A 14,297-nucleotide genomic window follows, 5' to 3' on the forward strand; every position below is an offset into this window, starting at 1 on the left:
AAATTTTTCAATGCTCGAACACCGTTCGGGAAATTGGAACATTTATGTTAACGATGTGCAAAAAATTCAGAGCAGAGTTCGCAGGTGATGAGATTGAGGGTGGTCAAGGAGATATACATATAATTGGCAGAGGACGAGGCCGGGACAGGAGCCACGTGGTGTTTCGCGCGAGAGGCTGTGTTTCCGTACGCGTGGGGGATGACAGGGGTGTACACGGTCGGCCGATCAGTGGGTAGAGGGGTTGTTTAGAGCGAGCGAAAGAGAAAGAGAGGAAGACAGACGATGAAAGGGAGGAGAGGCGATGAAGGAGGGGTGAAAAGCACGTGGTGGCTGGCGACGCGCGCCTCTCCGCTCCGGCTGGCTGTATATCTATCGAGCTTTCCACCCCCAGCATCCCCCCCACTTGTTGTGCTTTACCGTGTTGTGTTGCTATGTTGCCTTGTGTATCGAGAAAGCTCAACGCCGGCTAGACGATGTTTCCACGGGATCCAGTCAGAATCAACAGGCTTCTCTCTCTCCTCTCCCGACGGCCTACCTTCCCCCTCGCGAGTGGGATCGAAAAACCGAAACTTTTTCCAACAAGATTAAAATTTCATGATACGCGGCGACGCGGGGACGGACGGGAGGGAGTCCGTGGGAACAAAATTTCCATTCCCGAAGCGAGATTTACCGGAACCGGGAGAAAATATAGAAAAAGGAACTGGCACCAACAAATCTCATTTCGGAATTTACCGCGCTCGCGCGAGACCAGACGCGACGTCGTCGTTCAACTTTCCTTCGATTACATTTGGGACGCTGCTTCGGGACGGGATCGAACATTTTTTCACCGCGGGATTTTTTTTACGCCGCGGGATTCCGGAACAGTCGATCCCGAAGATGTTTCTGGGGCAGAAGAAGCGAATGAAACGCCCGTTTCAACCGGCGCGGCGAGCGCAAAGCTCTCTCTCTCTGCCTCCTCGTCCGAACGGCGACGCGACGGGAAAATAAAAGAGGAAGAAAATGAAATTTTTTCGTTCGGAAATGGAATTTCAGAGTTGCACGCGCTCAACTTTCGTCCCGTTTCGCCCGGTGCCCGCCGATTTCCCGAGTTCGTTCATTATCGAAAGGGTAACTAACGCGAGGAGACGCCGAGTTCTTCAAGGGGATGTATGATTATTGAGCGGCGGTTCTCGGTCGAATTTTAAGGGCGGCGACCCTAAAGGGAATATTCCCGACGTAACTGTTCGCCCCGAATTTTTAATCCCACCGCGGCGATCGAACTCTCGATCGTTTTATCACTTTCCGAGCACATAGGGGAACGAGTGAATTTGTCGTGATCGAACTCCGTAATCGTTCCCTTCATCCTGCGGAGGCCTAAACTCGCATTCTCCGAGGACGAACGAGAATTCGTGGCCTGTAGGGAAGTATGGCAAGGATTAGGTGACGACGAGGCAATTTTTGACGGGCTACGAAATGTAGTCCACTGTTTCGCCGTGAATGGCAGATTTGAGGGTACGAGAGCAGCCCCGAAGGGAGCATCCCCTGGATCTTTAACTGCGGAGGTGGCGTAGCCCACTTGGTATGCAAGAAGTATAGCCATTCATCTCCCGATCTCCGGCAACGTCCCGACCTCCGGATATAAATTAGCTTTTGTTTAGCATTCAATGCGAGCCGTCTTTTCGACGGAGCCGGCCCTCTCACGGTCGTCGTCCCTCACCTGGAGCCACTGTTAGACAACCACCTGGGCCGACAACCCCCGCGTGCCGCACCCAACAATCCGCCGCAATTAATGTAGCCGCTGCTTGCTGGCCCCCCCCTCCCGGCCTCCTCGGCGGCGAGCCAATTAAACATTCGCGACTGAAAAGGAATCGCCGGGACGTTAAAACGGAATTAAATTCCCGACGGTATTGGCCTCGACGTGCAAGAAAAAGAAAAGGGAGGCACGAGAAATCCCGGTAGCCGACGATCGAGTGACGGCAAGAAAAAGGAACAGTCGATACGCTGAATAGTTTTGCAAAAATTGCCCCAGCCCGCGCAATCGATCTGGAAGGATCGCGGGGGTTGGAAAATGTAACTTTGCTCGCCTCGTTTTCGTCGCAGCTGGCCCTGACAATTCGATTATACACTTATTCGAGCAATGTAAAAGTGATAATCTCACCGTTCACGTCCGCGGGGATATTTTGAGAAAATTCGAATCCTAGTAACTCCTTGAGAAAGGGTTAAAGGGTAGAACGGAGAAGGGGATGAAAAATTCGCGAGATAAGCGTGTACGTGAGCTACGTTGTCCGTCGGCGAATCTAGAAGGTTTAATCTATCATTGCCGTGGCCCGAGAAGAGCAACGTCGGGGGCGAAAAGCCACAGTAACTAGCAAGGAATAATTAATAAATGCGAGAATGCATTAGTATGCGTGGCGTGGGGTGAGTTCGTGCGGACCACCCGGTCGGATGAACGCGAGAAAGAGAGAGAGAGAGAGAGAGAGTAGAGACTACGAGGCTCCGGAGCGAGGAATTATAAAATAATAAAGAGAAAATTACGTAATGTGAGGATCAGATGAGAATTAGAGGACAATGAAGACGGGGTAAACCACCGTCGTCTACGGGAGCCGCGTTCACCTAACTGGGAACAGGAGGGAAAGAGGGTTTGCGAGAGGGTTGGTCGGGGATGGAGAACCGGAGGTCGAGGACCAGACGTCTTAATGTCTGCATCGTCGAGAAACTCGTCCCTTGCGCATGACTATCCCCGCGACTTTACATCTTTCCGATAAGGAACAAGTGGCTCCTGATAAACTCGAGCGCTTCGCCTGTTGTTCCCGATTTAACTTAATTACAAGACAACCGGGCTATCTATAGAACTTTCGCGAAATCCCTCACGAGATCGCACGATTTTGTTTCCGTCGCTCGTGGGAACTGTGGAGGACGAATCCCAAAGCATTCAGCATTGTCCACAATTAGTGTAAAGTACGATGTAACGAGTAAAAAGAATATTTAAAAATTGCAGCGATGAATGGGCTGGTACTTTGCAGAAAAACGAGAACGGCACAGGCTGGACGAAATTCTCCGGGGGTAGTTCGGAAGAATTTGAAACCGGGCCAAGACGAAATATTTTTCCTTTGAATACGGCGCGGCGTCGTCGCAGGAAGAGGGAGCGGCCGCGAGAATTTATCGGAACGGAACGCGATCTCGCCGGCGCGCTAATCGGGAATTCTAATTAGTAGTCAGACGCCGTGCACCCGGCCGCGACTTTGTAAATGGTAACAATGTTATGTAATTAGGTAAAAAGTTCTGTAATCAAGAAGTAGATCTTCAGCGAGTCTCCGGCCGTACCATCGCCGCCGCCGCCCTGATCCTCCCACCCTCATTCGTATTAAAATAGTCTTGCTAGGAAAGCGTGCGTTGTGCCCTGCATATCTTAAAACCCTGGGGTTGCTGGAGGGACTAAGATCCGCTTCCAGCCACCCCCTGGCGAGCCACCCTGTCCCACCCCATCCCGAACCAGTTCTGATTTTTCCTGCGATTCATATTGGTGTGGAGTGAGCAAGAGTCTCGGATTACCGGCACGAGAATCGTGCCGTTTCGCCCCTTTTTAAATTTCACCGATATTGCTACGCCCCCGAAACACTGGGTGTCCCGAAAATCACCGACCCCTCGCCGCTGCGACAATCCGCGCATTTATTTCTATTAAACCGCGCCGCAATTTTCAATATTTTACAAACATTTTTATCCAGTACTGGCTTTATTCCGATCCTCGTGTTAATGACACGGTAATTATCCAGGCTTCAAAGAAAAAGCCAGTAGTTTGTTCACCCTCTGCTGTTAATATGCATCTCGTGACCCCAGCTGTAACTTGCAACAAAGTCATGTGTGACTTGTAAATTTCAATGGATAAAATCTCTCGCTACCCCGTTCTACATACTCGCAACAGGTTGTGCCAATGGAAGCATGATTTCGATGACTACTTCTTCCACTAAGTTTGCAGACAAAATTAATGCGGCGATTTTGAAGGATTGTAAGGTTGCACTGTTTGGTTCCGTATTTTTCGGACACCCTGTGGCTGAAGCTCACCGCCCCGACGACTTCATATCGACTCGAGATTTACCGGGCCTAATCGCGTCGACTGATCCGTCGCGATAAATCCGCGCGGCTTTAATTATTTCGCGAGCCGTGGAGCCGCGAGACTAGTTTATTCCTTTGTGCCCGCGATGTTTAATGAAACAGGATCGAGTGATATTTGCACGTGCACGATCGGCGTTAGTCTTCCCGATATCATCGCATCGGCCGGGGATCATTCGCGAGGCAACGAGACTAGCCGAAACTATTGACGTCAGTGTTTTCACCGAGCGAGCTCGATGATCTCATACCGACCGTATAGGAGCGTGTATACAGTTCTATATCTCTCTTTCTATCTTGCTTTTTGACTCTGTCCTTGTCGCAGCACGCCTATATAGACAGGCTTGCCTTTTTCGTATGTGCCAATGCACGTAAGCCTGCATATTGTGGAATCGGTCGATGCAACACGTGCGCGTTTGTCAGCTTCTTAGAAAGCCGCGAATAGGCGTTTCTCGTTGCATGCATAATTTTCTGGGCACAGCCGTATCCTTCGCTCTTTGACGACAAATCGTCAGGAATGTTCGCCGCTTACGTTTTTAGTGTGCATTAAGTACGCGACTTGATGCAGGCCGTGGAACCTTATCGGCTTTCCTCGGCAACGGACCTGCCTTCGTTTAAACCTTCCTAACAACGAGTCCTGCAAAGACGAAATCACTATGCTGCTCTACGAGGACCGGGACTCGCCTTTGCTTGTCTAATCATCTCAAATCTGGACCGCAACCGGATCAATTGTGCACGTAATTATGAAAGTGGTCTAAGTGAAAATTGAAAGAAAAGAGTTTATCAGTTATTTTATTTCAACTGTAATTATTACGATATTGTCAAAAATGATTAGATAGTGCTTGTTACTTCAACATTATATTATTTCACAATTGTTAAATCATTTTCTGCCGAGTCTCTAAACATTCCTCAAGTAAAGGGAGCACCAAGAGTGAAATCTGGCGGTGAAAAACAAATTGAACCGTGAAAGCCAGAATTTTATAATTCGCACATTATATTATTTCACAATTGCTAAATCATTTTCTGCCGATTCTCTAAACATTCCTTACGTAAAGGGAGCACTAAGAATGAAATCTGGACGTGACGAACAAATTGAACCGTGAAAGCCAGATTTTTATAATTCGCACAATTTCGACAGCACTGTTCCTCGCGCGGTTCTCCGCTCCGGATTCCGCGTCGACGTGAAACCTCGTAGGATTTGACCGTCACTTAAATCGGTCGTCCGATTCCCGGAAGATCCGAGGCGGAATAGATCCTGTTACGGCCGGGGCAACGGAATACAGAATAAATTTCCGCGTATCGTCGATCGCTTTGCTGCGGTGGGGGGCAGGAGCCCGTAGTTCGCGATGCAGTCCGCGATGCAGTTCCGTAGGTTGCGTGCAACGACACGCGTGTATTTCTTGCTCGGCCGCACTGACACGCCGCGACGAAACGATTTCAATAAACAGGCTTGATACACACGTACATACGTGCGAAGTGGCACGAATGCTTTTTTCCTAGAGCTCGGCGGTACGTGCGTGGGCGGCATCGGCTTTGCTTCCCTATCGCACGTAAAAGCCGAGATAAAATGTTATTTATATTTTTTTTTTCACCGTCGTCGTCGTCCTCTTCGCTTGTCGCTTGGCGTTCGCTCGTCCGTGAAACGGTGAATGAAGACATTGTAACGTAATAAGCCGGAGAACGATACGGTGAAGGCGGTCTACGATATAAAAGAAGAAATCGTTCGTCGATTGGTTCGCGTTTAGGTTAGAGAGCTCTCTCTTTCTCTCTCACGCGGATGTTGCCTCTCTTCGCGCGCGCGGGGAGAATCGTCGCGTAAACTCGCCCGGGTAAAATACGCCGACGTTGTTACGTTAAACGTCTTGGAAATTGCGTGTAACGCTCGCCCGTTGTTTCCTATCGCGTGTAATTTAGATTGCACGTCATTCCCCGTTTATTTAACCGTACCAGCACGCGCATTACTTGCGCCGCAATACAACGTTTGCGTCACGGGTTCCCGGTGCATACACACGCTGTAACACACGCGGCATTCTTTTCGCGAACGATATACATATGTGTATATTATGTGTGTATACACGTACGTGGTACAGACGTATATCTGATTGGCCAGCGAGAGCGTAAGCCCAGCGAACAAATAAAGCCGTTCGAATGCAACCGCGTCGATCGCGTCCTTTTATGTAAACTTTGCAAACACCGATAGCGCGGCTCGCGTGTTCCTTGAGAAGCCTTTGATAAATAGCAGCTCGGAAACGTTACGTGAGATGCTCGCGGCAAGATGTCGAACGGTGCTCCCATAAATTCGACCGGCAACGATGGTTACGCGTGTAACGGGAGCCTTTGTGTCCCTCCGACAAAATCGTTCCATCAAATTTTTCTACAGTGAGATTCGAGGAGTAACCGTCGCGTTACGTATTGTTAAGTTCCTTGTGATCTCTCGAGGAAATTGTTTCTCGCAGTAAATTAGCTGCAGAAATCGGTAGCAGAGGAAGTAGTCGAATGAACAGCGCGCGTCACGGCTAATTCTCGCCCTTATTAATCGCCAGATGGGGTGGTAGGGGAATCGAAAAAAGAACTTGTCCCTCTAGCGCAAAGTTTTCCTTAAACCGGAGGACACGTTTCGCTCGTTAAGGGTCCGGACGGATAAGTAACGGCGGCGCCAGGCGTCGGTAGAGTGGTCGCTGGGAAGATAGAAAGAGAGTAGGAGGGTTAGTACGGAGCGGGCTGGAATTAAATAAAAATAAAACGCGAGATAATAACGTTAGCGAAGGAACCGAGAGCCCAAGACAAATAGCCGAGGGAAAACAAAGCGTATTATAAATACCGGGTGACAGGACGAGTCGGGCCCGTTCGCGGGGGTGGAGGAGCGAGAGCAAGAGGGGTTGGTTTCGAAGCTGGGACGAGAGCGAGAAGAAGGAAGGGTGGTTCGCTTCTCCGGGGTTGGCGGTGGACGACACCGGTGCCCGTGTCGACTCCTGAGAGAAAATGCTCGGAGGAAGCGATGCCCCCAGCATTTTTGCTACCTGCGGACACAATGAGTGGCCGGATTTCTTTTTCCGCGGTCGTTACTCACCCTCCGAGCCGAGGGATAGTATTCTTATCCAGCCGGAATTACAAATTTCAGACACCGAGCCCTTGTGTCCGACAGGACTCTGACTGCGCGTTATATTCCCTCTTTCTCCGGACGATTCCGAGAGAGTAAAGTATGTGTGCGCGCTCGCCTCGCCTCACCTCGCCTTGCTCCCTCGCTTTGCCTCGCGCGCGCGCGTTCCTTTACAATTCCGCTTCCTCCCCTTCCGAGTTTCTTTTCTCTCTTTTCTCATTTAGTTTTTGCACGCTCGGACAGAGAATGGACTAAACGCGGAACACCGTACTGTACATATATGTATGTACATCCATGTGAAGCTGCAGGTATATGTATGCATGTGTATATATACTCACACTGGGACGAGCGTGGCCGCGCGGGTTCAGCTGCCAAGGAACCGTGGAGGGTTGGAACTGCTCCTTTCCCCAGGAACTGTTGTCGAACGGGTTCTCACCGATGTGTCCCTGCAATCATAAGTCACCGTCAGCGGGACAGTTATGCGACGCGAACAGCTTTAACAGCCTGTCGAAATGTCTAATGCATGCTCCACGATTTTAACATCCTCTGAAACATTACAATCTTGTCGCGGAAAAATCATCCAGCATGTGACATGTGTGACAAAACACGGGAATTCTGCAAAAAAATCGACCTCGTCGATCTAGCACACAGTCTATCCCGGTAAAAATAAGGTAGCTGACGGAGAGTTAAAATAAATATTGTAGTTTACCTGACCCCCGTCACTGTTATTTATAATTCACTGATAAACCCAGGACAAACAAGCCACCCAATTCTTAGTTATGAGCAGGTACGTTGGTTCGGGATGAGCGAGCGCATAAAATATTCGTGATCTGACCCGAATACATTGAACGATAATAATTGAAGAGTAATATGCCTAATGACCCGTTAACACGGTCCAGAAGAGAGAGTCTCCCCGTAGGAAAATATCCTTTCCTCGGTTATTTTTCCGAGGGCGGGTCCACCCCGAAGAAAACAGTCATCGATCTCCGTGGTTCAAAAGTTTTTTCGGTGTTCGTTCGCGCGGCAACGGGCTTATTTTTGTAATATATTCAGCGAGCCCCGCGCTCTCGCACCCAACCCCCCTGCGACCGCTCTTCTTTCTCGACTTTGCACCCCGGTAAGCCTTATTTTTCTTTTAACTTTATTTCTAACCTAGAACCTCCCGACGCGACGCGACGCGACGGCAAGGTGGCACGCGCATAAATCACCCGGTATAATGAGAACACTTCGTCTTCGAGCGACTCGCCCTCTCGGTCGCAGACGCATCCCTTACGGGCCTGGCTATTATATCATTCTTTACCTCGCCGTGGATTTCTGGTTGCCGCGATTATATTAATATTCGTTTGCACGGCACCTGACTCGATCTACGCCATCGCCGTGTCTTAGGGTGCATTTATAGTGGAGCGTCGAGCATCGATGATAGCGGCGCGGTGAAAACAAACCAACATTCGTGATAACATTTCGACACATACTAAAGAAAAAGTACATACGTATTTTCATTGTTTTTCTTTTTTTTCACCGCACAACTCACCTCGCTGCTCCACTATAAATCCACCCCTACCCCGTTTCCCACCATCCCCCAAACTTAAAACTTGCTCTGCGACGCTCTCCGAGAGTAGTGAATATTTTCAGACGATTTTTTTTATCGAACTCTTTCATCAACCCCCGATTCAAGAAAGAGAAGAGGTTCGTCGCTGCAACTTCAATAGTTTCTGCTAAATTTTCAGCGCGGCGGTGTGACGCAACGACTGCATAAAATATGTCCGGTGGAGTATCAAGACGGATCTGTCGAATATACCCGGCAGAATTTGGCCGCGCCCAATAATGCAGCTGTGCCGATTTAATCAAATCGCTTCGGCCGCGGTGTATAATTAGCCGAAATCTCTATCCTCGACCTATTGCGCAAAGCATCTTGAAGAGACGCGTTGCCGAAGTTGCTCCAGAGCTTCTCTCTGTCGGATTTCTGCGTGGGGTGAAACTCGTAGGCCGTGTGGCCGAGGGCAAGGAAAGGGAAAAGGGTGATTTGAAGCGTGACCAAATTCGGGGTTATAATTAGAGGCGAGCGGGACGAACGCGGCCGGAATTACGTCGATCCGTTAATCGTCGTCGGCGGAGGAATTCGACCAGCTGTAATCGCGTTAGAACGAAAGAATAGATCGTATGAATCATAGATTGCTGCATAATATCGTCGGGTCGACAGATATAATCGTCGGTTCGATGGCGCGCCGTTTATTACCCATAGAAGAGGAGGCGAGTAAGCTATTTTCCCACGAGATCGAAGAAGATACAGATTGCTTTCTCGGCGCGCGTATCGATTGCATCCGACACGGGAAAAAAATAAAAACCGGAATCCATTACGAATTCCAGCTATCCCGCGGTTTAAATATTCCGCTATAGAGACTTTCACGTTATAGACCGTTCGGTACTGTCTCGGCGACTATAAACAGTAATGGACGCGATCCCGCGGCCGTTACATCGGCCGGTGAGTCAGCTGCGGCCGTTTATACAACTTAACAATTATAGACGGTGATTTATAGATCCGAAAATTAGGCGGAATAGCGTTTTCCCCGGCGCGCGCCGTTTTATTATGCCTCCTGACGACGTTTATACAGGCGTTTACATTTAATACATTTTTAGCCGTGGCTCGCGAACTCGACGACGTTGTAAATGCATAAATTTTCGTGGCATCCGTTAATGGCTCTCGTTTGCACCGTTCGGACTTGTTAATTATTGCTCCTCTCTATGTTGATTGCCGGACGAGAACGCTTTACGATATCCCGACGACGCGATTAAAAGGAGGTCGACAGGAATGGTTTAACGGAGAGAATATCGCGTGGTGTTATAATACAATGTTAACACGGTGATTTCATTGGATAATTATTTTACGGAAATATCGGTGACACAGAGAGAGCGGTGCCGCGAACGATCGACGAGAGACAGTCTCAGCGTTCCGTTCCCTTGCGAAAAACAGCGTCCCCGCTGGCGCGGACTGGCGTAAGGCAGAAATAAACAGTGGCGGTGGAAAATAATGAACCGGATAGCATATATAAATACGCGGATGCTATTGAGGTACATTGTGCGGTTCATTTGCATGAGCCAGCCACGGTCTCGACGCGCAGCTGGACATACACGCGACAAAAGAAACCCGCAAACAAAACACGCAACGCACCGACCGCGTCGTCGTTCCACGACGCACACATGCACCCGCGTAGATACACATTTATGTATATGTATGCTCGCACGTAACATCGCGCGAAGAGTCGAACGATGTCGTGGTGGTGCACGATGCATCCAGCTTGGAAATAAACAAATGTCTCTGCAGCCAGTCGTCAACGTCGTCGTCGTCGTTAAGCTCGATGTCCCATATACCTGTTTCCAATACACGCGAAAGTAATTGCCCGCGAACACCGAGAGCGATAAGAATTTGTTACTGCGCGTGTCAACTCCGCGGGAAGCCGCGGGATGCACCGAGTTCCACCTTCTTGCCGCGTCTACTTGCGTTCAATATGCAATCATATCTTTATTGACTCGCGGCCGAGCCCTTTTATTTTGTACTACGCACTCGCGCGGCCTGTAAACCCGCCGCGTGTGTCATCTGGTTGTCGCACGGTGTTGGATTAAAATTGTTCTCGTTAATCAATCCCAATATTAGCAAAATCCAGGCAACTCGAGTTTCAATTTCAGCAGCTCCTCAAGCGATCATTGGACAAACTTGGACTCGTTTACGGGGGTGAGTAAGAGCGCCAGTGTACTCGGAGACGTAAAAAGGGTATAAAATTAGTATACAAGGCGGTAATAAAACCGATGATCGGCGGAGATTATTCGAGTCGGTTGTAAGACAGTTGGCGACGAGGCGAAACGTTTTATCGGTCGTCTGTAGGGGGATGAAACGCACAGAGACAGAGAGAGAGAGAGAGATGGGTGAGCATCGAGACACCGGTGATTGTAATCATATTTTTCTGGGCGACGGATTTATGCAACGCATCGCGTCGTCTCTGTACATAAAACGCATTTAAAATTCTCCAGGCAGCCGGAAAGGTGGCTGCTGTCCCTGTCGATAGGACGAGCAAGCGGCGGAGAAGCGCCGCGGGGGTTGTAATTGGCAATATCTATCGAATTTTACAATAAATCTCGCCGAGCCCCGAAGGAGAGCCAGCGCGGGGGTGGGCCGCAGCAATAAAACACCGGGTAGTATCGCGAGGGGCTGCCACGCCATGCACTTAACGACTTATCTTATCTTGGAATTAGGTCGCGGTTAGAACTCCTTTAATCCAGGTGCACCGTGTTAATTCTAACCCTCGAACTCTGCCGAATGATTAACAACCTTTTTTCCCCGGCCGCTGTCTCAATTTGTTATCGAGGGACAATGCTGCAATCATTCTCCGACTATTTAGTGGCGTTAGGGAGGCGCCAGCACTTCTCCCTTAGTCGCTTAAAAAAATTATCCTTTTATTAGAGATCCTCGTATATTCTAACCCTTGTGCGATCTTCAATCATTTGGGGAATGGGTACGTGACGTCATCGGGGACGGATTCAAAAAACCAAACATGGAGTAGGCATTTACTACTATTTCTTACATCAACATACATGTCTGTAGAAGTTAAAATCGACAATTTTACCTCTCAAATCAATTATTGTTAAGCGTGGCAATCGTTGAACGTAACAGCATGACACATAACATGACACGTAACAGTATGAAAAATAACATAGAAATAAGACATCTTTCTCACCTGTAATTTATTGTTTCGAACGTTACTATCGATTCTAATTATAATAGCCGTGCTCAAAAGCATTAGGAAGATATAAAAATAAAATGAAACAATTTTTCGGAAATGTTTAAATCATGTTTTTCAAGGAAGTATTAAGAAATTTATTTTTTTAGTTTGTTGTAGGAAATACTAATAATGTTCAGCCGTATTCGCGTTAATTTTTGCATGAATATTAGGAATGGAATATGTTTAAAATTAATACAAAAAATTATTATAAAAACTTCTATTAATTTTTAACTTAACTTTTCAAAATTAAATTTTTATAAAAACTTCATTTAGATAATAATTATTTTAGTAATGATAATGACGATTATTATTAGATGGAAATATTGTTTCCTTTTCATTTTTATTATTATTGTTTCTGTTGTAAATTTAATTTCTGGAAATTATACTTTTGTAAAAGAAGAATTGCGTACAAGTTTCTCTTTCCTGGCATTGTGAATTAAAACTGACATTCTAAATGGAAATACGTTGCTTCCTCTGCGCTATTTTAAGAAAAAAAAATATTTCAATAAACTTACGGAACTCTTTTAGCCTTCTTTATACTTACTTAATGTGTATAGAGTACATGTAACACAGAATTATCGATTATTAGTAGCGTTTAGACATCTGCACTCCTAAAAATCGGCCGTTCGGACTACTGTGGCGCGGCGGGAACACTTGACGGTTTGAAAAGGTGACCTGCGTAAGGCAGGTCGTTGTAAGATCTCCGATGATATTGTTTCTGTTAATAAACTCCTCATGTACATTTTATGTCAACAGGAAAGAATTCAGGATTCCACGAAAGGGAATTGTCCGATTTAAAATCAGGTGCAAGCGGGAAGACAATAGGCTTGAACCTTTTGGAAATACGTGTCCCGCACAGCAGCGGCTAGACCTCGGCAAAGCAACCGTTAATATTTACTCGGATTCGTGCTCGCAAACGGTCCGTTCCAATGATGCAGTCACAGTCGCGACGACTGTTGACTTCGTACTTTAGAAAGTAGGTCTGTGTCCGCGGTAAAACAGCGTTACGATTTATCTTCACCTATCGTTTGCCATTACAACCGAGCCTTTGTCTTGGGTGGATCTCGGCGCGACTAATTATTCGTCTCTTCTTGTGCACACTTCAAGGAAACACCGTCGAACAGGTTTCCGTTCAATATTTGTCGAAGTGGGCCCGAAGAACTGTCCAAAAACGATTGTTTGTCCAAACCAATCGAGTTAGAATTCCGCCTCACGCGTGGCTTAACCACTTAACACCCGTGGGGCGGCCACGTTTCCCCGTTTCACTTCAATTGCAACATCAAACAGCCAGCTGAGCGTTGAGAAAGAGCCCGGTCGGCCGGCTAAGATGTAACAAATACAGGAAAGCGTCGATTCGAGCTCTCCTGAATCGATCACACCTAAAAAGACGATTCTCGCAGATGATATTAGAGCGAAAAACGTGCAACAGATTTCCACGAAGACGAAATACACCGTGGAAATGGGGGCAGGAGGAGTCCGAGCGACACGGTGCACGGGTGGAAGAGAGACGAGTGTGGCGCGAGTGAAGGAATTTTAAAACACAGCACGGTATTTGTGGCCCCGTCAATTTTTATCCTCGGCCGTTAAGTCGTGTAACGGCGGCAAATAGACGCGAGAGGCTGGAGCGCGCGGGGTCGAGCAAACGGGTTACGGCCGTGGGGCCTCTAAAAATAAATATGTTGTTTATTCACAAGTAAACCGGATGCCGTTGTTTGCTTTGGAGCAAATTGTTTTGTTAAGTTTTGCCCGGCGCGGAGAGTGTTGCGTGTACGTGTGCGGGCTGGTTGACGAGCCGAGAGCCGTGTGTGCGGGTCCCTGTCCTTGCCTGGGCTGTGCGAGCAGCGAGAGAAACGATTTACAGGGAGAGACAGGGGGAAGAAGAAAGAGCGAAAAGGAAGAAAGAGAGTACACGTGAAGTCAACCAGCCTCTCCTCTCTGTCCGAGCTTTTTCTGGCATGTTTTGCTCCTCGTGTTGCTAGATGCCTCCAGCTGTACGCAGATTCCAGCGCTAATAACCGCTGCCGGAAACGCCGGACAAAATGGCTGTGCCGAGACCCGAACACGTCGATGACAATTAAAACATACGAGGTTGTCCACTTCGCCCAAAAAATGCCAAACATATAAACCAGAAAAAATGTGCGCATGACGGCAGATCCACAGTGCAGTGATCGGAACAGCGATAGCGGTCGCAGACCAAATAATTTTCTTCTTCAAGGAACAAATTACACCGTTTACGAGACGCGTGTTCGGCCCCGGCAAAAGGAAAGTGCCGGAGACTGTTTCCTTTTCGAATAAAAACGCACTAACATCGGAGGTGAACGGTTCACAAATGGATA

At 48.0% G+C, this 14,297-nt stretch overlaps 2 protein-coding genes across 17 annotated transcripts in view; one reads left to right on the forward strand and one right to left on the reverse strand.

Moving 5' to 3' along the window:
- Positions 1-8,306, forward strand: part of LOC143211556 (uncharacterized) — a 31,115-nt gene extending 22,809 nt beyond the window's left edge. The window contains exon 3 of the mRNA XM_076429337.1: positions 1-8,306. This exon is cut by the window's left edge and continues 21,601 nt beyond it. The gene's annotated coding sequence lies outside the window, so the exon portion shown is untranslated.
- Foxp (forkhead box transcription factor P) overlaps positions 1-14,297 on the reverse strand; it is a 245,951-nt gene that overhangs the window by 117,365 nt on the left and 114,289 nt on the right. For all 16 annotated transcript variants that reach the window (XM_076429003.1, XM_076429012.1, XM_076429013.1 and 13 more), the window contains one exon: positions 7,525-7,632. In XM_076429003.1, the coding sequence (XP_076285118.1) occupies positions 7,525-7,632 (108 nt within the window). The remainder of the gene's footprint in view (positions 1-7,524; positions 7,633-14,297) is intronic.

Source organism: Lasioglossum baleicum, chromosome 8 (assembly GCF_051020765.1).
Source record: "Lasioglossum baleicum chromosome 8, iyLasBale1, whole genome shotgun sequence".
NCBI classification, from domain to species: Eukaryota; Metazoa; Arthropoda; class Insecta; order Hymenoptera; family Halictidae; genus Lasioglossum; species Lasioglossum baleicum.